The 24,812-nt window shown below is 49.6% G+C and overlaps 2 protein-coding genes across 2 annotated transcripts; both read left to right on the forward strand.

Annotated features, from left to right (window-relative positions):
• Nucleotides 1–506: 506 nt before the first annotated feature.
• On the forward strand, nucleotides 507–6,169 carry LOC135900996 (uncharacterized). The gene is made up of 2 exons (XM_065430624.2): nucleotides 507–1,026; nucleotides 5,104–6,169. Exons 1-2 carry the CDS (start codon nucleotides 627–629, stop codon nucleotides 6,042–6,044), a joined length of 1,341 nt encoding a protein of 446 aa, XP_065286696.1. The 5' UTR covers nucleotides 507–626; the 3' UTR covers nucleotides 6,045–6,169.
• Nucleotides 6,170–7,842: 1,673 nt separating this feature from the next.
• LOC135900997 (uncharacterized) lies at nucleotides 7,843–18,617 on the forward strand. Its single transcript, XM_065430625.1, has 3 exons — nucleotides 7,843–8,068; nucleotides 17,233–17,516; nucleotides 18,163–18,617. Exons 1-3 carry the CDS (start codon nucleotides 7,843–7,845, stop codon nucleotides 18,526–18,528), a joined length of 876 nt encoding a protein of 291 aa, XP_065286697.1. The 3' UTR covers nucleotides 18,529–18,617.
• The last annotated feature ends 6,195 nt before the right edge of the window (nucleotides 18,618–24,812 follow it).

Below are 24,812 nucleotides of genomic sequence, written 5' to 3' on the forward strand. Positions count from 1 at the left end.
TCCCGCCTTTCTTACTACACTCTTCTGTCTACACTCTTCTACCATTGAGAGTTCCTCAGTGGTCCTGATGATGATGATGATGATGATGATGATGATGCCCTTGGTGAGTTTGGCGCACACCCAATCACGGGCATTGGCCAAGAGTCGGGCATACTCTGCTTATGTGTTCAGGTAGTAAATTTAAAAATCTATAATTTTGTTGCATAAATTGAAGCGAGGAAAATTTAAAACGGTTCAGTAGACTGCAATTCAATCAAGAGAAAAAGATACGTAATATAAATGGCGCAATAAAGGAGGAATTAGAAGAATAATACGGTCAACAATGAAATCGGTTTGATTCAATAGAGAATTTTTCTAAGGCGATGCACACATTCTTGTGCGAGTGCCCAAGCACAGACGCTCCGAAAGACAGCAGTACAGGAGTGTTCAATGGCAGGCCAAGCTGTCGCACTGTAATTTCTGATGTCATTTTTCTCAGGGAGGTGAAACGCCGGCATTCCAGCAAGTAGTGTTCGATCGGCTCTAATGATCAGCGAAAACCATGACCAACGAAGAAGAAGAAGCGCTATCATCGTGGCTGTCGGTGGTGGGCGACCATCACAACTAACTGACCAGTATTGACGGTAATGATTCCTTTGCGAGCGTACAGCAGCTACGACAGCAGCCATGTCCAACCCTGGGAGACCGAGATGTACTTCCTCCTGCATCCGGCGATCCTGGGAGTCTTGCTGCTGGTCGCCTCGGCAGCCATTTGGTCCAGCGGAGTCTCCGTGGCACCCGGCGAGTTGCAGCCACCTCAGGGAGGGCCGCCGCCGTACTGGCTGTCAGACATGGGCGGCACTTTGAAGCGAGAGTTCATGCAAGAGCACACGGCGGGGCGGAACGAGTACCTGGCGTACGTGCTGGGCGTCTACACCGACCTCCGCGTGGCGCCGCCCGTCATTCGTTTCTTGGTGGTGGCCAACGGGGAGGAGAAGAGGCGCCACTTCCCGCCCTTCGAGTGCCGCTTCACTTTCAGCCCCATCGGTAAGCGAAGACAGGCGTGGGCTCGCTATATAGGTAAAATATTGCTTCCCTGACACGCGTTCGGCCAGCCTATGACACGTTGGTTAAAATTAACCTTGTATAAGGGCTAGTCGGTTTTCCATGTTGGAGTGAATGTTTCACTCAAATAAAGATGAAGTGAAGACGGAATGTATTTAGAACGATTTTTCATTCAAGCTCAGTGGCTATGGCGCTGTTTTGCCAAAGGGCTATGTTGAGGGTTTGATTCTCGGCCGCAACGGCTGCACTATGATTGGTGCAGATCGCTAAAAATAACTACGGCACAATCCATCTCGCTATGACTGTCCACAGTAATGCGTTGGCATTGAATCATTATAGCGACACAACGTATTGCCACCGTCGAAACGAGTCTTGTATAAGGCGCGTATTGGCAGCGGCGCTCCTCTTTCGTGCTCGCTCAAGAACACTGGGTGCCATCTAGCACCGCCGCAGCGAAGCCTGTGCGTGGCCTCCGAAATGCATGGCGGGCCGGTGCGTGCGAACTCTGAGAAACGAGTCATGAGTCAAACGGGCTTCTCTCTCGCGCTTCGTTCTGGACATGTGGCGTTTAGTGGCACTGCTGAGAAGTCCGCGAGCGGCCTTCGAGACAAGAAGCTTGCGAAAGCTGAGAATTGCTCTAAAGCTTAACTGAACACTCCGTGGCAAATACTCAGTGACCCAAGTTGGCGAAACGTTAATTGAAGAGCGACACATACCCAGTGCATTCATGGTGCACCTGACTGAAGTGTTGGCGTGAAAGGCGTTCATCGAAAAGCAGCACATACCCGGTGCGTTTGTGGCGCGGCCTGCTAAAGCGTCGGGTTGCTGTCCATGAGAAATCCTTGTGACGTGGGTTCGAGTCTGCTAGGCATCGAAGAAATTCAAGAGATTTTCTTCGTCATTGTATAGCGGTACATTCCAAATCGCACATGCCTTGTTGGCGCCAGAAACGTTCATTCAAAAGCGGCGCAGACTGGATGGCATATACGCAGTACTTCAAGTCGGCTTTGGAGAGTTTCTTCGAACAGTGGTACCTACCTAGTCGCGCATCTTTAGTGAGCCATCTCCGCCTGAAAGAAGTTCGTTGAAGAGCGACATCTTTGTACACATTGCAACATGCTCAGCGACCCAAGTTCGTCCGAGGGTTGGTCTCAAGCCCTGTTCCCGCAGCATCGCCGCCCGCAACCTCCTTCTCGCCAACTTTAGTTACTAGGTGTGTGCCGCTCTTCAATGTACCTCTTTCACGCTAACTTTTGTCATTGGGTATGTGCGAGTGGCCAGTGAACATCCTTGATGCCAACTTGGGCTCCTGGATATGTGCCGCAGTTTAGTGAACTTCCTGCCCTCCACGCTAATTTGAACTTGTTATATTTCATAGCTTCACGTCATTGCAGTTCTTCACGCAGTGCACGCACTTGGGACGTTCGTTACCTTCGATCTGCCGTACGAGACAAGTTCAACCTCAGAATCAACAGCATAAACTCTATGCGTCTGCCGTACAAACTGGCGTCGCGAACCCTTCACTAAAGTCCCTCCATACGTGCTGGCTGGAGGGGATGTATGCTTCAAAACAAGAAAAATTAAAAGGTGACAAGCTGTTGTATTCCGCTGAAGTAGTAGTTTGCGGTTGCTGTTTTCCAAATGCACGAAAAACGGGAGCGGTCTCCAAGCACCCAGGCACTACATTCCACTGTACGTTGCCTCTCGTGGCACAACCCGTCGCAGGTTGACGCGAAGCAGCGAACACGACCAGATCGCCGATTACAATAGGCGGTGGTTCTTGGATGGAATCGCATTAACAGTTTCAACCGCAGCTGGTGCAATTAAAGCCTCTCCGTAGACGCGAAAGTAAACAAAGCTAAAAAACATAGCGTCACTTCCGCTCGGAACAGGAAGCTGAAGCTACGTAAGTTCCGCTTGACGCCGGAAGCTGAGGGGGTGAGTGGGAGAGGAGCGTGGAGGAGGAGGGTAGGTTGGCGGTACTTAACCTGGTCGGCGGTGGCGCGTGGATGTAGGGGTATTAGTCCAGAGGAAAGCGTGATGGAGGAGCTCACTACATGTTGCATTTCTAAAGCGGCAATTGCGTTGTTTTGCCACATAGCTTAAAAGCTAATCGCATTAACGTTCACAGTTATCCTGAGATGGTTTATGTCGGACTTATTTTCTTTCTGACGTGATACTGAGAGCAGAAAAGACTCGGTCTTTGACCCGGCAATAAAATGGCAAGTTTACCTATCGAGCACGCGTGCTTACTGAAGTGATTCGTGACGCAGATAGCGTTTGCTAATCATAGAAGAAGTTTTAATCGTACTCGTCGTTTAAACAACCATTGATGTATGCCTCGAATTTCCGACCAGCGTTTGGCGGGCGAAAATAACACACACAGCGATTTTTATCTAAAAAAGCTTTACTAATCTCGGCGTTACTAGCACGTGTCGAACGATTGCATTTTAACAGTTCGCGAGGCTCGCAATGGTATACTTACCGCATGAAATAGGCGCGCAGAATGTATGTGATGGCAGAGCGTGCACTATTTCTGCTGCATGAACTTTGTCGAAATGATGTCGCACAAGCTCTAACGTATTGTTTATTGTTTGGTGTTGATGATTAGTTCGACAGCCGGGAGCAGGGTGGCCGCGTAGTCTTTTTGCATGCACATAACACTAGAACCCCCGACACGCGCGGTAAGCGAGCCTGAAAGTCAGGATAGTCCCCAAGATTGCGTTGACCTTGCCGTGGGAGAAGGCAGGGAAGAAATGCCGCTTGCGAACGCTGATATAGGCAAATTACACTATGCTGGACCCGCCATGGTTGCTCAGTGGCTATGGTGTTAGGCTGCTGAGCACGAGGTCGCGGAATTGAATCCCGGCCACGGCGGCCGTATTTCGATGGGGGCGAAATGCGAAAACACCCGTGTACTTAGATTTAGGTGCACGTTAAAGAACCCCAGGTGGTCAAAATTTCCGGAGTCCCCCACTACGGCATGCCTCATAATCAGAAAGTGGTTTTGGCACGTAAAACCCCATATATTATTACACTATGCGGGAAGTGAAGCTCGCCACCTTGTAGCAGGGTGACGCGAAATTTCAATTTCTCCTGCCTCTTCCAGTAATGAACAGTTTCTAAAATTGTTGCAGCAGAACGCCGCTATAGGTGGCCCATTAAGACTCCCAATGTATAATCAAAATTTGTGATATAGCCTGGTGAGAGACCCTATGTGTGAGTTCTATGCGGGTACTTATGCTGCGAGCCACCGTCCTCTTTCCCACACTTGTCGATCTTGGCGCTTTGTGCGTGAACAGCGGCATGTTCGTCGTTGCTGAGATATTGGGACACCTCCTCCTTTTCGTGCATGGGTCACGTGTAAATAAACTATTTTGCGTGAGCACTAAGTGTACGGAGTGTATGGCGTTATAACTTGCCTTTGTGGCACGAGCCTGTTCCGCATTACTGACCTGTCACTGACTAGGTTTGCGTGTGTGCTACTACTGGCACTAGCAACGCTGCAGTTTATTCGAACCGGAGAGGATGATGAGGTGAGGTTCAATAGGCCTCTCAAACATTCATTTTTTTTTTTTACGTTTAGAACCTGTTAGCTATAACGCAGTGGTTTCAACTGCTGTGCCTTCGATTGTATGATTTCGACTTTACTACCGGTAAAGATGCGATGTGCGATATAGAAAGCACGAGAGACGCGAGTCGTGCATATAGCCGCCTCGGTATGGTTGAACAGGATCACTTAGATCGTGTTATAATAGTTATAGGCACTTCGCCAGCCTCGGCGGGACCACCGACCCTGGAGCAAGCTCCGCAGTGGCAATTCTAATTGCTTTTGTGCACCCTCGTGGGACAGGAGTTTTCTCACGGCAGCTAGTGAAGCTGGAATCTGTTGTGCAGTACAATATTGCTGAATAATTATTCCCTTCTGTCGTTTACATCATGTGCCAGTATTCACATTTTCATCTGCACTTACAGTTCAGCAGATAGGTGTTTAGGCCTAACGGAGTGGACGGCATGCTTTCACAACCCTTTTTCCGGACACTATCTCGTTGATTGCAGGAGACCCGCCACAAACGGGCGATCCGGTGCGCGCGTCGTGGTCTCCCATCGGACACCGAGGCGGTTTCGAACCCCTGCTTGTCACCTGCCCCACTCCCAGAAATGGTTCGTTGCCCCATCTGGTGTCTCTGGTATACATGGGCACAGATGACAGCCGCTGGATCGTGCCTCGCCAAGTGGAACGAGTCGCGAAGCGATTCGGCACCATCGCACTGTGCGTCACCGTCGGAGACGAGGACGTCGCGGGCCCGAATCCCAGGATGCTGGCCGAGTTCCTTGCCTTTTACGAAGCGGTTGGCGTCACTCGCTACATTTTTTACCTTAAAAGTCCCGGCGCGGGCCTCAACTACCTTACCGCGCTGCAGCGAGAGTACAGGGAGACCACGAACGCCAAGGGCAGGCTGCTCGTGCATCTGGACGCGGAGCAGCAAGACGACGAAGCCGTGACGAGCTGCGTCTACGATCTCGTGCCGTCTCCTATCGAGTACGCACTCGCGGTGACCCCCCGGGACTTTGTTGTTCCTCGGCGAGACGCCACTTTGAAAGGGTTCATTCAGCGCAACCAAGGCGTCGGAGCCATGACCTTCCTGAGGTACTCCTTCGTTGGTCCCCGTCCTGTGTCCCTGGGGAACGAGTCGACCATGACCAGCCAGTTGAAGGTGTTGAGGAGCTCGCACGCCGATCCCCCTGGCATGACGTCGCGCGCGCTCGTCAAGGTCGCGGACGTGGTGCAGCTGGGCGCGCGCGGAGGATTCAGCCTGCTGAAGCCTGCGAGCGCGCGCGTCGTGGACCCGCGGCTCGTCAGCGTGCACAGCTACGTGGAAGACTGCGAGATATCGCCGGAGGCGACGCTCTCCTACGACGACCGCGTGCTCGCTTACGGTGATTTCATGCGCCAGTCCCTGGCCTGGCGGCTGTACATCGAGCGCTTCGGTGCCTGACATATCTGCAGGAAGGTGCTCATACGGCTTCAGATACCGTGTTCGCGGGTGTAAGATTTCTTTTTAGGCAGTGAATTCATTGGCCCGCGCCAGCAATTGTAAAAAAAAAGCGATCGAGAACTTCACTAGAGCATTCGGCTTTTTTGCTTTATTTCAGTTTTTTTTTGTTTAGTTTACATACCTGTAATTCTTTTTTTGCTGGTGCATCTGCGCTGAAGCAAAGGGCACCCATGCCTCCATGTTTTATTGCGCACCCGGAATCTTGAACTGTAGAGTTCAAAAGAAACTCCAGTGTCGAGGCGACAATTTTTCTAGTACACTAGGGGGGGGGGGGGGGGAGCGTTGTTCGCAAAAATCAAGCCAATGGTGATGCTTCGGAACTTCATGGCGACGTGACGCCTAACTGTACACAGAGTTGGTTTATTAAAGAAAACTAAGCCTTAAAACAGAAAGCCGATTGTAGCAATCGGCCATGCACGTAATTTTATTACGACCTGATGCGCCACGCATGGCATAGCGACAAGTGGCTCATAAACGTTTTCCCTATCCTTCCCTCCTGGCAGCCTAGCGCTTCGGAACGCTGTGTCGCACTGCACCGCCTTCAGGATCGGCCTGCATTCCCGAGGTGTTTACTTGTGACACCTAGCGCCGCACATGCGGCGCCACTGCTTTTCGCCAGAGTGCATCGAATCAGTCGTAATGCCATCATTGTCATTGGCGTTATCCTCTTGACGATTTTGCCGCAAACACGCTCACAACTCGCGCACTACTGCTTGCCTTGCGCACTTTGATCCATCTGTTAAGGCTTGCACAACCCTCAAACAATTGAAACTTCACATTACATCAGTCCGCAACGTGGATGTAGATGTAGAACGTAGATGTCAGTGGCACATACCTACTGTGGGGGATCGGCCAAGAACCGGCTAGTTCAATACAAAAGTAAAAAAAAAGAAATGCAAAATAATGTAGGAAAACGGACTACTTCGGATCTGACAGGAATTTCCCTGCAGTTTTTTTTTTTCTAGTGGGGCAATAGTGAGAGAGTCTTTTATCAGATTATATAGTTTCACAGCGTGAGCACATTGGGCCAACGACATACATGGCTGTCAAGTCATATTTTAAATGTGGGACGAATATTATAGAGCATCACGTGCAATATTAAAGCCTTAACCAAGCTGGGACAGAATGAAGCGCTCATATCAAAGAGAGAGAAAGCAACGCTTCTTTCCTCTATCGAAAGATGATAAAGAATTACGCATTCTGTTTGAACCACCGTCCACCTCTTCGAGCTCCACTTTTGTATGTCCAGTCGCGTTCTCGCTATTCATTTTTGCGGTCATCCTTCAAATCAAATAATTTTGTTGTATCGAAGATTGCGGTGGTGCTCTCGATGCGAGCCTGAGCGAAAGCTACACAAGTATCCGAAGAAGATAATTTTATTGAACAAACGTATAGCTTGAGCAACTCTGAAACAAAAATACGATATACTAGTACGTAACATAAACGATTAAAAGAAAATCCACATTAATTGATGCAACAGTAAGGAATAATAGTACAAGCAACTAGAAACATATCGGACGAGCGAAAAAAGAGAATAACGTGACAGGAAAGGTTTCAGGAATTATCTAAACGTAGAAAACGATAAAAAAAATTAATGCATCTGGTAATTCTTTGTTCAGCGCGCGATTCTTCTCGAGTAATATTATTGTCACTTGAATTCTATCGGCGTTCGCGTGGCATTCTGGTTGCTGTCCTGAGTGACTGTGTCGCGTGAAAAGGTTCCGACGTACCTGCGACGATGAAGAAGAATAATAACCGGACCCTGTTCGCTCGCAAGCGTCCAGCTGTCTGGAGTACCGTGATGGGTAACGTGATCAGCGCGGCGACGGAGGATGCGAGTGACGCTGGCATGAGCCAGCTCGTTGTTCCCCACGGAAACTTGGCGCCGGCGACGGACACGGCCGCTGAGTGGATCCAACAGTCTTCCCAGGACGAGGCTCTCGAGACTCCGTTGTACCGGCTTTGTAAGTGCGACATGCATTATTATTATTATTATTATTATTATTATTATTATTATTATTATTATTAGTAGTAGTAGTAGTAGTAGTAGTAGTAGTAGTAGTAGTAGTAGTAGTAGTTATGGAAGCATACGAGGACACACAGGAAAGAGTCAGGGAGCGAGCTGACAACTGCCACCGAGAGGGGCACAACGCCTGCATACTCTTTCTGGAGGAAGGAGTGAATTGAGAAGAAGATAGGAAAGAAAATAGGAAATAAATGACTGGGACACGGACAAAAGAAAGCAGGAATACGGAAAAGAATGTCTATAAACGGGAGGCCAAATCAGTTTTCTGTATGAAAGGCTCTACGGGCCTATTCACGTTGAGCAGCGCTCCCTCTCGGAAAGAGGCAATCGTCAAGGGTAGGACACTTCAGTCCGATCAGTTCATATTCCTTAATTAGGAATGCACGTTGTGTGACGAATACGGGACACTTTAATATAAGATGTTCAAGTGTCTCACAGGAGCCACAGGGCGTACACGACGTATTGTGTACACGTCCTTTACGATACAAGCGTTCGGACACCAACACAGAGCCAACTCTCAATTTCACCGGCAGTGCTCTAGCACCACGAGGCAAGCAACGAGCACGAACATGGGGAGGGAACGAGCCGTTTGCAACACGGTGGTCTGGGAGCTGCTGGAGATACCGGCGGATTAACACATGGGCGTTGTCAGTCATACAAGGAATTTCTGGGCAGTCACTCCCATTGTGAGCACAAGTTGAAGTGAGACAATCACTTCCTCCTCATTTCCAGCTATACCCACGTGCGAAGGTATCAATTGGGCAATGAGGTACATCCCACAAGTAATTGTGCCACATGTAGAGCGAAGAGTTTTAATGCGATTAGCATTCTCAGGATAATTCACGTACTTTGCGGTATCCATCCATCCATAGGCGCCGACTACGGCGGCGAGGGGGGGAGGGGGTGCACTACGGGATCCGAGCCCTCTCCGGAGTTTTCCAGGGAGGTGGTCTGAGTTCCCCACGGCAATGCGGAAGCCTACGCCGACGATACGAAGCCTGCCGGCAATGCCGAACCCTCCGCCTCCACCCCCCCCTCCCCCCACCGAACGTGTCATTGCCAGAGTTTTGTCACCCTTTAGGTTTCTTTTGACTTGCCCTGAACTTTTCAATTAAGATTTTATTGTAGCTAATAGCTTACGGCATCATTGTTGGCGCGGATGTGCAGGGATTGTAATTCATACTTTGCTTTATTTCTGCGAATCCTGATAATAGGAGAACAAGCGCATTAGAAGTACCAGCGGTGGCTGCCTCATCCGTATTTTCTCACTTCAACATTGTTTTAAATTTCCACTGTTAACACCATGCACATATACAATATATTTAAATATATACGCAAGACAAAGTTTATTATATTTTTCAAGAGAAGGAGGTAGCCAATTAACAATTATTTCTAAAGGTATAGATAGCTTATGCCTAGAGAAAAAATATGGGGCTGTACGTTCTTGCTTCAAAATGCCTTGCGTGTTTTTTTTTACCTTGAAAAAAGAAACGCCTGTAGACTTCAATGATCCCTCCGCCAGAATCTTTTGTCAACGGCGTGTGAAATGCATGCGATTGATATATGACTCTATCGCCTCTCTTTCCATGAAGCAAAGCTAACGGCTCATTAAGGAAAACTTCTAATAATTTACAACATTTATTAGTGGCAGAAGCATCGTGATTTGCATGCAGAGGTCATAAATATATACAGTGTGCCCCAATTAACTATCATACACCAAGATTTAAAAAAAAGATGCGCTGCGTTACTCGAGAAAACCTAGTGCATATTGTTTCCGGTACAGTGGAATAGCTGCCAGTAATTATTTCGCTACTGAGATTTAATTACGTATTTGTAATTAGCTATATAACTCGAGACGTACTATAGGAATTATCAAAGTGTCAATGAGACATCTGTAGGCACAGCCAAGCGACATCTAACTGCGGTATTTTCAGCGATGTACAAATGGCCTACTAATTTTTTCCGACCGACAAAGAAACTCTGCAAAATATGGCGAACACCCCGTGACTGCGCTCCCACACGCATCATGAAGCAGCACCCTCGAGCAGGCTACTTTTGAGTTAGGGAGAATGAAATAAAAGAAATAAAGAAAAAAAATCACCACCCAAGCACTCCGTAGGAATGGTTAACCAGTGCCGACCCCGGTGTTTATCACTGGAATAATCCCGACGTTCATTAAACGACGGCTTGGTAGGCTGCCGGATCCTCGGTACGTAGTTGCTGCTTGCGCTCGGCTGCACGAGCTTGTTCTTTGCCCGGGCTGCAGTATTGGGACGGCGTAGACGAGCTCGTTCCCGGTTCTGGTCGGGGTGTTGCTGATCGAAAGCTGCTTGCTCCTCAGGAGTACGTTTGCCGCATGGCTTACCCATTTCGGAACTGGAGAGAAATTGCTGTGCACCCGCTCGGCTGTGACGGAGAGCAACGACGCCACTGCTGGCGCAGCTAATCGCGCGTCCGTTTTTCGCTTTTTTTTGTGCATTCGCTTGAGGTTGCGAAGGAGGACTTTTCGGTCTACAGGCGACAGACAGATGGACGGACGAATCGGCTAGCCATATACGGCTTCTCTGTAAAACATCGCGATCGAGCTAGTGTCTTATTTGCCGCGCCTCGGCCGAAGTAAACGTCACGTGTGGTGTTTGTTGGAAACCAGCTGTGACAGCTGTTGTCTTAGCGTAGATAAGTGCACGGATAAATCTTTTTTTTTTTGTCAGGAAACCTATCTACAAAAAGCGAATTGACAACGTCAGCGCGAATGTTCAAAGGTGCATTTTGTTTCGTCCCAGTCACCAAGTCTTTCTCGAATGAGCAGAAAGTAAAAACGATCCTTGCCTTGGGAGCTACAAATGACAACAAGAGGAAGGCCGCAATTATACAACAGTCATGGAAGTGTGGCGGTGGACCAAGCACGTCGACTATGATCAGAAGTGATGAAAGCCTGAGACAAACCGGCAGCTTCACGAAATAGCGGCGCACACTCTAAAACAAAATTACACCCTTTGGGTCGTACCTCGCCACACAACAATAAACGTCATCTGTCTTGTCCGCATTTCCTTTCTTTAACGCTGCGAGCCCGGTACTTCCCAGTAACGAACGGCATGTACGTTACGAGCATGACATAGCATTCCCAAAAGGATAGTAGCGGGCGCGGCGTTTTCAAGAAAGGAAACGCAAGCAAGGCAGATGACGATTATTGTGTGGCAGACAAGGTACACCCCAAAGGGTGTACCTTTTCTAAAAGTGTAGGATTTTCCATCGTTGAGTCCTAGCCTACGTTGTAGCATATATGGCCTCAAACCCTCATGCTAGCGTGCGGGACATGGCCGCCCAGGTACCGATTTCCAAGTCATCGGTTTGGAGGATTCTAAACGATAGCCTTTCACTCGTACCACCTTAACCAGCACCAATGCTTGGAAGATAGGGGCCTGTAGAATCGTCTAGATTTCTTGAATTGCATGGGTCCTCACAAAAGCCGATGAGTCACCGGACTTTTTGAGCAACATCTTGTGCACAGATGAAGCCAATTTTTCACAGAAAGGCCCAGGTAAATTTGTATAATGCACACTATTTGAGTGACTACAATGCACAATGGGTAAAGCACATTCGGCAAAAGTACCAGTGGTCGTTCAATGTGGAGTGCGGAATTTACGCCGGTGCTAAAATCACTCCCGTCTTCTTCGATCACGCACTGACTGGGGACAGCGTTACGTGGACGAAATTCTCGAAGAAGTGGTGGGTGAGTTCCATAGCGAAGTTCTCCTGTCACGTCTTCCAGTTCTGTGGTATCAGCAAGATGGAGAAGCAGCACACAGCAGCAGCCGAGCACGAAAATGGCTGGATGCGCCTTTTCATGCGCGATAGGTTGGAAGGCACGGGCCTGTAAATTGGCCGGCTAGGTCACCTGAACTCTCTCCATTCGATTTCTTTCTTTTGGGTTATGTGAAAGATCGTGCTTAGATCATCGATGGACGTCAGGTTAGGTCAAGACAAGGATAACGGATGTCTGCCGTAGAATTAGAGCATCGGCTATCAAGAAAGCTACTGGAGATGTGATAAAGCAGACTGAGTACTGCGTAGTTGCAGGGGGAGACCTATTCGAACACCTCCTCTAGGCAGCAGCTGGTGTTCAACGGAGCTTACAAATTTATAGATAGTAAGGGCACACTGAAATCTGCTGTATCTTTTTTGTGCAGTGGTCCGGATTGCCAATTAGGCTCATTTAGAAGTGGTTATTTGCTGTATAGAACGCATCTGTTGTGCCTTTTAACAACATGTGGTTCGCTTCCCGGTCTCTTTATTTAGCTTTTATTTTATGCCATGAACCTGTTTTGGCAGCGCGTATACACTATCACGAAAACTAAACCGTCACTTTAATTTGGCTTTGGTCCGAAGCAGGTTTCTGGCGCGAAATATAACTGCGCGCGCACTCTGCCGATGCGGTGCGGGCAAAGCCGGGATTTTGAAACATGCTATGCCTATTACATCGCTTTTCGCATTTCGTGCGTGGTCAGAACGGCGCTTCGGCCGCGTTATCAACGGGCTTTTGTTGTCAATTCGGTCAGTCGGCCTTGAGAGACGGATAATAAGAATGGCGTAGAGAGGAAGGAATCATCATCATCATCATCAGCCTAGTTACGCCCACTGCAGGGCAAAGGCCTCTCCCATACTTCTCCAACTACCCCTGTCATGTACTAATTGTGGCCATGTTCTCCCTGCAAAACACCTTAATGTCATCCGCCCACCTAACTTTCTGCCGCCCCCTGCTACGCTTCCCTTCCCTTGGAATCTAGTCCGTAACCCTTAACCCATTGAGGGTCGATTCCGTAAATATACGGCTCCGCGAACAGATCCGAAAATGGTCGACGCCGTATATTTACGGCACCGTCTGTACGTTTAAAACGCGCGCTAATTTCCTAACTTTTTCTTGCCTGGCATGTGGTGCTACTATGTGGGAATACATGAAATTTTTTTCTCGCGTCTCTCTCTTTCAGTTTTCGTTCTATACTTTTTTCTTGCTCCGGCGCGTCTGCTACCGCTCGCGCATTGGCGCGCTCGCGGGCGCGCGGCGGTTAGTTTCGGTTTTGTTCCGCACGCGGTTTCGGCTTCTTTTGCTCGCAAAACTGATGGCTATTTCGTTCTTGTCACTCAAAGGGTGACCGCCTGTTACCCGCTCGGTTGTTGCTCACAGGGGTCCGCATACGAAGGATGCCGCCGTGCATGCGTTTCCTTTTTTGGCCCTTTATTCCGAAGTTGCCTCCCACGTCTGCTCAGGGAAGCAGTACCCAGAGGAGGTGCCATGTCTGCGCCAACACCACTCGGCAGCAAAAACATCGCGAGGACAGACTGATCCCTCAGGACCTAAATAAAGTCCTTCATACCATACAAGGTACATGCGCGCTGAGTGCAACAAACCGCTCTGCGTGGAGCCATGCTTCAAGAAATACCACACGCTGAAGAAGTATTAGTGCAAAAGGAACATTTGAGACTTGCAAAAAATTTTCGCGTGCGCATTCTTCTTGTGTATTTTTCTCGTGTGCACATTGTGTATAACAATGCGCCTATTTTTTGAAAATCTTATAACTTTATTTGCCATTTTTATTGTTTTTCTTGAATAAACAGTCCATATATGCCAACGCCAAACATTTTTTTCTCACTTAACGGTCACCCTAGAAAAATTACAGTAATTTTTTTCGAAATAGCTCCCTCTGAAGAATTTAAATGTGCAATAAAAAAATCGACCCTGAGTGGTCGCATGTGGCGAAAAAAATCGACCCTCAAAGGGTTAATGACCATCGGTTATCTTCCCTCGATCCTCATTACGTGTCCGGCCCATGCCCATTTCTTTTTCTTGATTTGAACTAAGATGTCATTTACTCGCGTTTGTTCCTTCACCCAATCTGCTCTTTTCTTATCCCTTAACGTTACACCTATCATTCTTCTTTCCATAGCTCGTTGTGTCGTCCTCAATTTCAGCAGAACCCATATCGTAAGCATCCAGGTTTCTGCCCCATACGTGAGTACTGGTAACACACAGCTGTTATACACTTTCCTCTTGAGGGATAGTGGCAACCTGCTGTTCTTGATTTGAGAATGCCTGCCAGACGCACCCCAGCCCATTCTTATTCTTCTGGATATTTTAGTCTCATGATGCGGATCCGTGGTCACTACCTGCCCTAAGTACATGTATTCCCTTACCACTTCCACCATTTCCAGTGCCTCACTACCCATCGTAAACTGCTGTTTTCTTCCGAGACTGTTAAACATTACTTTAGTTTTCTGCAGATTAATTATCAGACCCACCCTTCTGCTTTGCCTATCCAGGTCAGTGAGCATGCATTGCAATTGGTCTCCTGAGTTAATAAGCAAGGCAATATGATCAGCGAATCGCAAGTTGCTAAGGTATTCTCCATCAACTTTTATCCCCAATTCTTCCCACTCCAGGTCTCTGAATACCTCCTGTAAACATGCTGTGAATAGCATTGGCGAGATCGTATCTCCCTGTCTGACGCCTTTCTTTATTGGGATTTTGTTGCTTTCTTTGTGGAGGACTACGGTGGCTGTGGAGCTGCTATAGATATCTTCCAGTATCTTTACATATGGCTCATCTACACCCTGATTCCATAATGCCTTCATGACTGCTGAGGTTTCGACTGAATCAAACGCTTTTTCGTAATCAATGAAGGCTATATATAAGGGTTGCTTATATTCCGCACATTTCTCTATCACCTGATTGATAGTGTGAATATGGTCTATTGTTGAGTAGCCTTTACGGAATCCTGCCTGGTCCTTTGGTTGACAGAAGTCTAAGGTATTCCTGATTCTATTTGCGATTACCTTAGTAAATACTTTGTAGGCAACGGACAGTAAGCTGATCGGTCTATAATTTTTCAAGTCTTTGGCGTCCCCTTTCTTATGGATTAGGATTATGTTAGCGTTCTTCCAAGATTCCGGTACGTTCGAGGTCATGAGGCATTGTGTATATAGGGCGGCCAATCTTTCTAGGGCACTGTTCCCACCATCCTTCAACAAATCTGCTGTTACCTGATCCTCCCCAGCTGCCTTCCCCCTTTGCATAGCTCCCAAGGCGTTCCTTACTTCTTCCTGCGTCACTTGTGGGATTTCAAATTCCTCTAGACCATTCTCACTCACATTATCGTCGTGGGTGTTACTGGTACTGTATAAATCTCTATAGAGATCCTCAGCCACTACGACTACTAATAACTACTAATAACTCTCCTCTGCTATTCCTAGAGCCTATGCCATATTCCCCAACTGACTTGTCTCCAGCCTGCTTCGTGCCTACCTTGGCATTGAAGTCGCCCATCAGTATAGTGTATTTTGTTTTGACTTTACCCATCGCCGATTCCACGTCTTCATAAAAGATTTCGACTTGCTGGTCATCATGACTGGATGTAGGGGCGTAGACTTGTACTACCTTCAATTTGTACCTTTTATTAAGTTTCACAACAAGACCTGCCGCCCTCTCGTTAATGCTATAGAATTCCTGTATGTTACCAGCTATTTCCTTATTAATCAGGAATCCGACTCCTAGTTCTCGTCTCTCCGCTAACCCTCGGTAGCACAGGACGTGCCCGCTTTTTAGCACTGTATATGCTTCTTTTGTCCTACCTCAACTGAGCACTTTTATATCCCATTTACTGCCCTCTAATTCCTCCAATTACACTGCTAGACTTGCCTCAGTAGATGGCGTTCTAATGTTAAGCGTTGCCAGGTTCAGATTCCAATGGCGGCCTGTCCGGAGCCAGGCATTCTTAGCACCCTCTGCTGCGTCACAGAACTGACCGCCGCCGTGGTCAGTTGCTACGCGGCTGCTGGAGACTGAGGGGCCGGGGTTTGATTCTTGTATTCATATAGGAGGTTGCGGCCAAGTACTGCACCAGGGTGGCCAATCCTGCTCTGGTGAGGGAATGCGTTACCGGTTCTGGTCACCGGGATCAGGCCACACTCCAGGCCTGTTTATACAATTTTATCAACACTCGGATTTTTTTTAATCCGGTGGAAAATTGCCGGCACCGGGATTCGAACGACGGACCTCTTGCACGCGAGGCGGGTGTTCTTCCTCTACGCCACCGCTGCAGACCAGGTTCAGCGGAAGGAATCGAGAACCACACAAGCGCTCCAGGAAAGAAGGTGGGCGCAGAGGTGGTGTCACCGCGAGTGCTCGGTGCTCTTGGTCATTGGAGGTAAACGCGTGAGCAAGGTCGCGGCACTCTTGAGCGTGTCTTGCCGTGGCAGATATGGGCGCACATTCTGGTGTATCCGGCCGGTATGGTAGAATTGCGTCGTTGGTGTGCGACGGGTGCCGACTGTACACTAAGAGAAAGGTTAAAAGCCGGTGGTGCTCTGAGTAGCGGTGTAGTAAGCATAGGCTACGAAGGGCAAAATGACCTTCCAATTTGTGTGGTCGGAGGCAACGTACTTGGCAAGCATGTCGCTGAGCGTACGGTTGAAGCGTTCCGTAAGGCTATTGGTTTGAGGATTGTACGCCGTAGTTGTACGATGAATAACGTGGCACTCTTTAAGAATAACTCCAACAACTTCGGACAGGAAGACAAGTCCGCGCTCACTGAGCAGTTACCGAGATGACCGCGGACGCAGGATGAATCGACGAAGCAGGAAGGGAGCCAACATCGCGCGCTGTAGCTTGCAGCAAATGGACCCCTTCAAGCTCTTCATCTTTTTATTGTTGGCAAATACTTATTTCTCTTCCTCCCCGTGGTGCGGTGCGTCTGATCTGCGACCTACTTGTCCATACTTAAGTGGGTCTCTCTTGGAGATATGTGCAGTGGTACAATAAACTGGGCTGCTTCCCGAGATGGCACTGTGAAAAATGGGCCGATCCCGGAGACGGTGTAATCCACGGTCGCGTGGTTCCAGTTCTTCCTCGTCTTTATGATTTGCCGGGAAGATATATAATGGCCATGCTGCAAAAACTCGTTGCAGAAGGTGAATAGTTTCATAGTGTCTAACATATGTTAATGTCTAATTAACCAAAGCTTAGCTTCCCAGAGACTCTAAAAATGACTGTTGGATCTGCATAAATATATAGATTGGCGTCATAAACCATTTCCCGATTCTCGGCAGACCCTTCGACGGAGACGTTCGGGGAGCAGGCCGTCTGGAGCAGCCTCAGGGACCACGAGTCCGACTCGGCTCTGCCGCCTTCGTCGTCGTACACTCCCGAGGAGAAGGCGGCGCCGTCCCGTCCGGGTCCTCGGCTCATCTCGGCCGCGCCTTCGGTGCTGGCCGCCACGCGCTCCCTGCCGTCGCCCACGCGGCTGTCGCCGGCTTCGGACGAGGAACAGCGGACGCCGACCCCGCTCGCGCGAGGCAGCCTACCTCTGGTGACGGAGCTCCGTTCTCATCGGGTAAACATGCGAGAAACTTCCGCAAGATTGGCTGGGCCATTCGCAGCATTGCGCCAGTTCATTGTGAACGCCTTATCTGCGTTCGAACGGCCGTTACGGCGAACGTGTAAATTCCCGAAGTTATATACTCACGGATATATACTTACTATCTAACTGCATGTTGTTAACAAATTACTAAAGAAGCGGTCATTATTTCTATAGGCTTCTCCGTAGTGATTGATTAGTGAACATTTCAGCTTTTTAACGAATGACCTTATGGTAACACTGTAGGTACAAGGTTTGTACAGCAGTAACTTAAAATTTGTTTGTGAGGCACTGCCGTTTGTGCAGCGCCTCAAATTTAATGACTAATTAAGTAATTACGCGGAATAAAAAAAATAATCTGAGTATCTCCAAATGACGGCAAAGAACATTACTTTTGTTCTGGCCAGCTACCTTTGTTCTGGCATTTGCATATTTTTAACCTCTTGCTAAAGCTAACTGGTACACCCTGTACGCCCCAAATACAACCAAAATAGTATATACAGTAAAGACCAACAAATATCTCCCGTGAGGATACGGCGAGCACCAAACTTCCAGGAAAAAGCAAGGAAAGCTGTACGCTTTGAAACACCACATATAAAAAATATGATTTATCGAGTCGCAGGCTGCCTCAGTCGGACCCAGCGCTGCGTCTCTGAGCGCACCCCTCTCGGAGGCGACCTTGACGGCGACGCGTCGTTTCCCGCCGTTGGCGCGCGGCCTGCTGGTGGCGGGCGCCGTTCTGTGGCTGGTCTCGGCGCTGCTGGCCCTGGTCACGTGGCGCCTGTGGCGCGAGCCGCTCGGCGCCGACCTCGCCCAGAACGTGTCCGCCCTACTGCGACAGCTCGAGAGGCTCGCCACGGGCTCCGCGGGAGGTGCTGTGGCCGCCTCGAACGACTCGGTTGCGTGGAACCTGTCCCGCGAGACTGCGGCGGCGAAACGAATGGCCGACGCAGTAGCTGCTGGCGGCCACGAACAGCCGCCCGTGTGATTTGTACGCGCAAATGTGTAGATTGCCTTCTGTTATGGTTGCGTCGCGTGTAACGAAGGTGCAAAATATACGACGCTATTCACCTCGAAGCGACGACGTTCTGTACTTACATCGCTACCAAGGACGTGGGGCCGAAATTGCAAAGCATCTCGTGCTTAAGTGCTCTTTTCGCATTGGCTAGATAGCCTTCGCTACGTCACCATTGGCTAGCAGCTGCTCTTGCATTTTGCAATCAGTTGCATCTCGAAAATTCCTTTGTGGCCGTAGGCACCACAAAGTGCTTGTATTTCTTTGCGGGTGAACCGCAGTACGGCGTCAACGCGAAGTTGCATCCGTAATCAACACATTAAGAAAAAAGGAAGCGTTCCCGGAGCTGCGGTCTGACATATGTATCTTAAAAGAAGGGCGCTATATTTACGCTCCTTTATGATGATGATGATGATGATGATAGCAACTTTATTGTACCGCCGGATAAGGAGGCCCCTACTCCCCGTCCCCGGCACACAGGCCTTGGGGACGGGGGCCGGAACCTCCGCGATTAGAAGCAAGCAAAGAGGTCTTGACTCTTCGCGGCTTCTTCCGCCAGGCGGATGGCGTGTTGCTGTGGAGTAGGGTCCTCGCTCCGCAGCAGGGCTTCCCAGGCCTCTCTACAATTTATGTTTGCTTTAGCCCCTGGTGAGCTAGCGCATTCCCAGATTATGTGATCGAGGGTCCCTCTCGCCCCACAGTGTTTGCACTCAGCGGTTTCTCTATCATGCATAACATGGTATGCCCAGACCGGGTTTACGAAGTTCCCAGCTTGCAGGCGCCGCCATGCGACTGCCTCTCTATTGTTTAGACTTTTATCCGGTGGTGGCACCAGTCTCCTGCTTAACCGATATTTTTCGACAATCTCCGTATAATTTTGCAGACGCTCGTCCATGTTCCGGCAGTCGGGCGGTTCCACAGCCACCCGGAAGTACAGAGCTCGGGCTAACTCGTGGGCCGCCTCGTTGCCAGGAACGGACGTGTGTGCAGGGGTCCAAATTAGGCAAATTTTTCTGTTCAGCCGTCTACTGGCCAGAACCGTTGCCGCTTCCGGCGAGATCCTGCCCTTTCCAAAATTCCAGATGGCCGTTTTGCTATCGCTAATTATGAAATTTGCTTCCGTTCCCACGCAAGCGAGCGCTATCGCAACTTCTTCAGCCGTTTCCGAGTTGCGGCTTCTAATGGTGGCGGCCGATACGGGGGCACCTCGGCCGTCGACCACCGAGGCGACCGCCGCCCCCGACTTGCCACTTGCCGCGTCCACGTACGCAACCGACTTGCTGTTCATTGAATCAAAGCGTTTGATTAGTGCTTCTGCTCTTTTTTCCCTCCTCTCCGTGTGGAATATGGGATGCATGTTACGAGGGAGGGGCGGAATGATTATATTTTCTCGGCAGTCCAGCGGGATGTTTGTCTTTCCTCGTAGTCCCCTGTCTGTTTGCAGGCCTATCATATCAAGGATAGCTCTGCCCGTGGTCGTTTGGTCGTTCGGCTTAATCTTTCAAGCTGCGAAATTCTGACAGCCTCCGCTATTTCGTCCCAGGTATTGTGCACTCCCATAGAGAGGAGCTTTTCTGTGGAGGTGGTAATTGGTAAGCCTAAGGCCCTCTTTATGCACCGTCGAATGAGCGAGTCGAGTTTCCTCCTCTCCTCTGACCTGATGTTTAAGAAAGGCGTGGCATAGCACACGCGGCTTATTACGTATGCTTGAGTCAGTTTAAGCAAGCTTCTTTCCTTCAGGCCTCGTCCTTTCAGCGCGACCCTTCTAAATATGCCAAGTGCTTGCGTGGCAAAGCCCTCTAGATTTTTGATTGTCCCATCATTATATCCGTTTTCCTGTATGAAAAGTCCTAGGATTCTGATTTGGTTAACCTTTGGGACTGGTTTCCCTTCTATTTTAATGCCAAATTCCCAGCTACGCTTGCACCGGAGCGACTTTGGGTTGTAGACGAATAACTCCGATTTTTGCGGTGAGCACGACAGACCCCTACCGGCAGCATAGTGCACGACAGTGTCCGCAGCCGCCTGCAGGCGCTCCTCGATGCTCGCATCGCTCCCCTGATTGGTCCAGAGGGTGATGTCATCCGCATAAATACTGAAATTTAGCCCCTGTATGTTTCTCAGAGCTTCGGGGAGGCCCCTCATCGCCACGTTGAAGAGGAACGGGGAAAGAACTGAGTCCTGCGGCGTGCCGCTGCTTCCTAATTTCAGTGTTGGAGATTCAATATCTTGGAACTTCATGCAGGCAGTTCTGTCCGACAGAAAGTCCTTTACATAGTCGAATGTTCGCGCGCCTACCCCGATTTCTTGGAGACCGCGGAGTATCGCTTCGTGTTTAACATTATCAAAAGCCTTTGTTAAGTCCAGGCCGAGGATTACCTTGGCGTCTCTAGAACGTGTGTCAATTATCTAATGTTTGAGTCGGAGCATCACGTCCTGCGTGCACAAGCCCAGTATGAAGCCGGTGATCTCGTGCAGCCACAGGTCGTTCTGCTCCATAAAGCGCGTCAGTCTGGCCTGGACTACACGCTCCATCAATTTCCCCATGCATGAGGTTAGGGAAATGGGTCTTAGATTTTCTAGTTTAGGGGGTTTGCCCGGCTTTGGAATTAGGATCACGTTTGCCATCTTCCATTGGCGTGGCAAGTGGCCTTTAGTCCAAATTTCTTGCACGTACTCCGTCAGAGCGCTGATGGAGGCATCGTCCAGATTTCTTAGAATTTTGTTTGTTATCCCGTCAGGGCCCGGGGCTGATTTGGTTTTTATTCCCAATATTACTGCCCTGACCTCCGCCTCCGTGATGGGTGCGTCGAGCTCCTCATTGGGAGCTCCGTCGTATTCCGGGAGGGGGGTGCTATGCTTATCGCCAATGTACATGGTGATCAGTTTGTCCATAAATTCCGCGTCTGTACCCTCATACGCGTGCCTGGCTTTTGATAATCTAATTCCCGATAGGGCTTTCGAATTGGTCGGATCTAATAGGTGTCTCAGCAGACCCCACGTTTTGGAAAGGCTCATGCCCCTCTCCATCTCGTCGCATCTGCTGCACCAATTCTGTTCGCATAATTTGATCACGTAATTTTCAATTTCTTTGTTATGTCTAGCAATCCGCCTTCTAAGATTACGGTTCAATTTTTGCTTCTTTAGTCTGCGCTCCATACCGCGTTTTGCCTCCCACATGTGAAGCAGTTTGTTATCCATTATTTCCGGGGCATCGTCCCCTTCAATCGTCTTGGTTGCCTCTTCAACGTGACGCGCGATGACCTCCGTCCATTTCTCTATGTTTGTGGTTTTCCCTATGGCAGCTTTCTCTCGTTTCCCCCTAAATAATCCCCATTCGGTGATCCTCGGTTGACGCACATATCTATAGGGTGGGAATGGTGAAAGCAGCACAAAAAGGGACGCATGCGGAGGGAGATACAAAGCGAGATGACAAGCGCTCAACTAACAACTTTATTAGAGCAACACAACATAAATGTACAAAAAGAATAGTACATGGGTATGTGTACTGTGCAAACTCCGCGGAACAGTCTGTACAGATTTCATTTCTTGGTTTAGAGGAGTTCGCTCAGTAGTTCATTCACCGGTATGGTACCGCCTTTTACAGCGTAAGCTGTTATGGGCTCATTACAACAGCCGTTTCGATCATCATCATAATCATCATCATTAGCATCGTATCGTGTCACTTGCCTTGCGATGTGAGATGCACGCCGGCTAGCATCGTTTGCATAGCAGTTGCATATTATTGCACCTGGTGGAACGCCATGTAGCACTCGCATAGGTAGCGGTACAAGGTAGGTAAAGAAGTGTTGAGGAAGAAAAAGAAGATTATGGGATGTACAAACATTGATATAAGGAAAAAGCAAAGTCTGCCCGACTCTTGGCCAATCCCCGCGAGTGGGTAAGCGCCAAACTCATCAAGGACTTCATCATCATCATCATCACATGTATGGCATACCTGAATGATTCAAGCAGGCTAGGTGACTACGGTCCCGTTTCAAAGGGAATGCCAATAAATCGTCCTCGTCATCACAGCATGGTATCATGTCATTTCACACGCGATGCGACATGAGCCCTGTGTAGCGTCGTTACGTACAAGCTTTTCGATGCAGTTCCGTTATATTCCCCCAGGTGTCCCGACATGTAGCAGCTGCACATTGCAGTTGCATGCCGCACGTAGCTGGACCTGGTTAACTCAAGCACGCTAAGTGACAATTTGTCACCACCCCGTTTCGAAGGGGATGCCAATAAACCATCATAATTATCATCATCATCAGCAGCATCAGCAACGTACCGTACCATGGGTAAAGGGATGTCATGTGCGTCACGTAGCCTGGATACATGTCCTTGCTCTTCGGCACATTTTATGGATCCTCATCGCAAGGTACGAACCACTACTTAAGAAGCGAATCATACAGCTACGTGCTGCGACTGCAACCAAGCAACATCGGGCTCAGCAAACCGCTGTGCAGAGAGCAAGGCAATCTGCAGCTCCCCTTCGACGCCGGGCGGACTGCTCAGGTCGTGCTCGTGAAGACGACGCGAAGCGACTTCGCCGCGAAGACCCTGTAGTGCGTGATGCGGAAATTGGAGCTCCTATGGAGCCGCTCCTCCAGCTTGCGCTGTGGCGGTGATGCATGTGTCGCGCAAGCCTGTGGGCCAAACAATAAAACGTTCCTTTCCTTAGACCGCATCCTAACCTTACGTGAGGGCTCCTTAGAACGAAGGTCCGATGGAGGAAGCGAGCGTACTCTGAAAGCTCCCTTCGCCCGTCTTCGCGTAAGGAATGGTTGCCATACGTCTAGGTTCGGGAGCATCTCTTATAAGCTTACACAAACGCATTTATTCACTAACATGAAAGTAGGATGGTCACATAATCGTTAAATTTAATTGCTAATATAGAGATGCGTGGACGCATTCTTCCAGTTTTGTTTACTCAGCGCGAGAAACCACACAGCAGTTGAGCGCAATACTTTATATATTCTAGCAACACTAGCACGCCGGCATTGCGAGACGCCACTGTCACCGAACGTGTGATTCTCCGCAGACGGGCGACAGCGCGCAAGCGCAAGCAAGCATCACGTGCGCCAGCAGTGAGGCGAAGCGTTGTTCAGGGCCAGGAATAGCGTAAGGACGCTTGAAAGTACCTGCGGAGCAACCTTACGCTGAGGAAGCACTAAGGAAGCCTTTACCGAGGGTCCCTCAGCAAGGAAGCCTTCATACTGAGATAAAGTGTCCTCACACCAATGAAGACTTCCTTACTGAGGTACGGAGAATTTCATGGTTTAGAAGCGAAGCTTGCGCCGGCGATACACCGCTGCAAATAAATTGCAGGACACTTAAGCCCCCCCCCCTCCCCCCCTCCCCCCCCCTCCCCCCCCTTCCCTTCCGATAGCATTCAAGGATCCCTGTCTGTTGTGGAACGCACGCAAGATTGCGTTCAGCGCGGCGGTCAGGGGCGCTTTCAAGGTAGAACCGCTTCCAAGAAACGTCTACCCGCAATTCAAAGAGGGGCGCCGAAAGGCGAGGGCCCGAGCACTGCTGAAATCGACCGCCAACTGGCTGGGACTGGCGGCATTTGTAGACGCGGCCCATTACGGGCGCAGCGACCGGTACGCGGCCGTCTCGATACGCTGGGATGTCCCGATAATTAACGCAGCATCGGTCAAGGGGTAACGTCCGAAGTGGCCGAACAGGTGGCAATAGCCATGGCAATGAGAGACCCCGAACGTCCTTACGTCTACACAGATTCGCGATAGGCGGCAAGAGCATTCGCCTCGGGCTCGATATCCCGGAAAGCGGCGGCCTTCCTCAGCAGCGAGGGAGCCGTGGATCAGCACATCGTCAAATGGTTTCCAGCCCACATGGGGGCCGACGTGCACCCCGAATTTCCCAACGCCAACGAGCTGGCGCACGGACGCGCGCGAGGACTCACGCACCGCGGCGATCGTGGCGAGCGAAGCGGCGGGGAGGGAGGGGAGCACCGAGACCCGCTGCTCACCTTCAACGAAATAACAACACACTATCAGCTGTCGAGGAGGACCTTCCCACTCCCCCACACTAAACTCACTAGACCACAGTCATCGATATTCAGAATGCTTCAGACAGGGTCGTTCCCCTCGAGAGGCAGACTGAGCCGTTATTCAGCAGAAGTAGAGCCGCAATGTCCGAATCGTACTGCTCGCTAGCGCATATGCTCTGGCAATGCTCCGCGTTAAGCGGCACCGTGTTCACTAAAGAAGAAGACTGGGTGGACG

This window comes from Dermacentor albipictus, chromosome 2, assembly GCF_038994185.2.
Source record: "Dermacentor albipictus isolate Rhodes 1998 colony chromosome 2, USDA_Dalb.pri_finalv2, whole genome shotgun sequence".
In the NCBI taxonomy this organism is placed as follows: Eukaryota; Metazoa; Arthropoda; class Arachnida; order Ixodida; family Ixodidae; genus Dermacentor; species Dermacentor albipictus.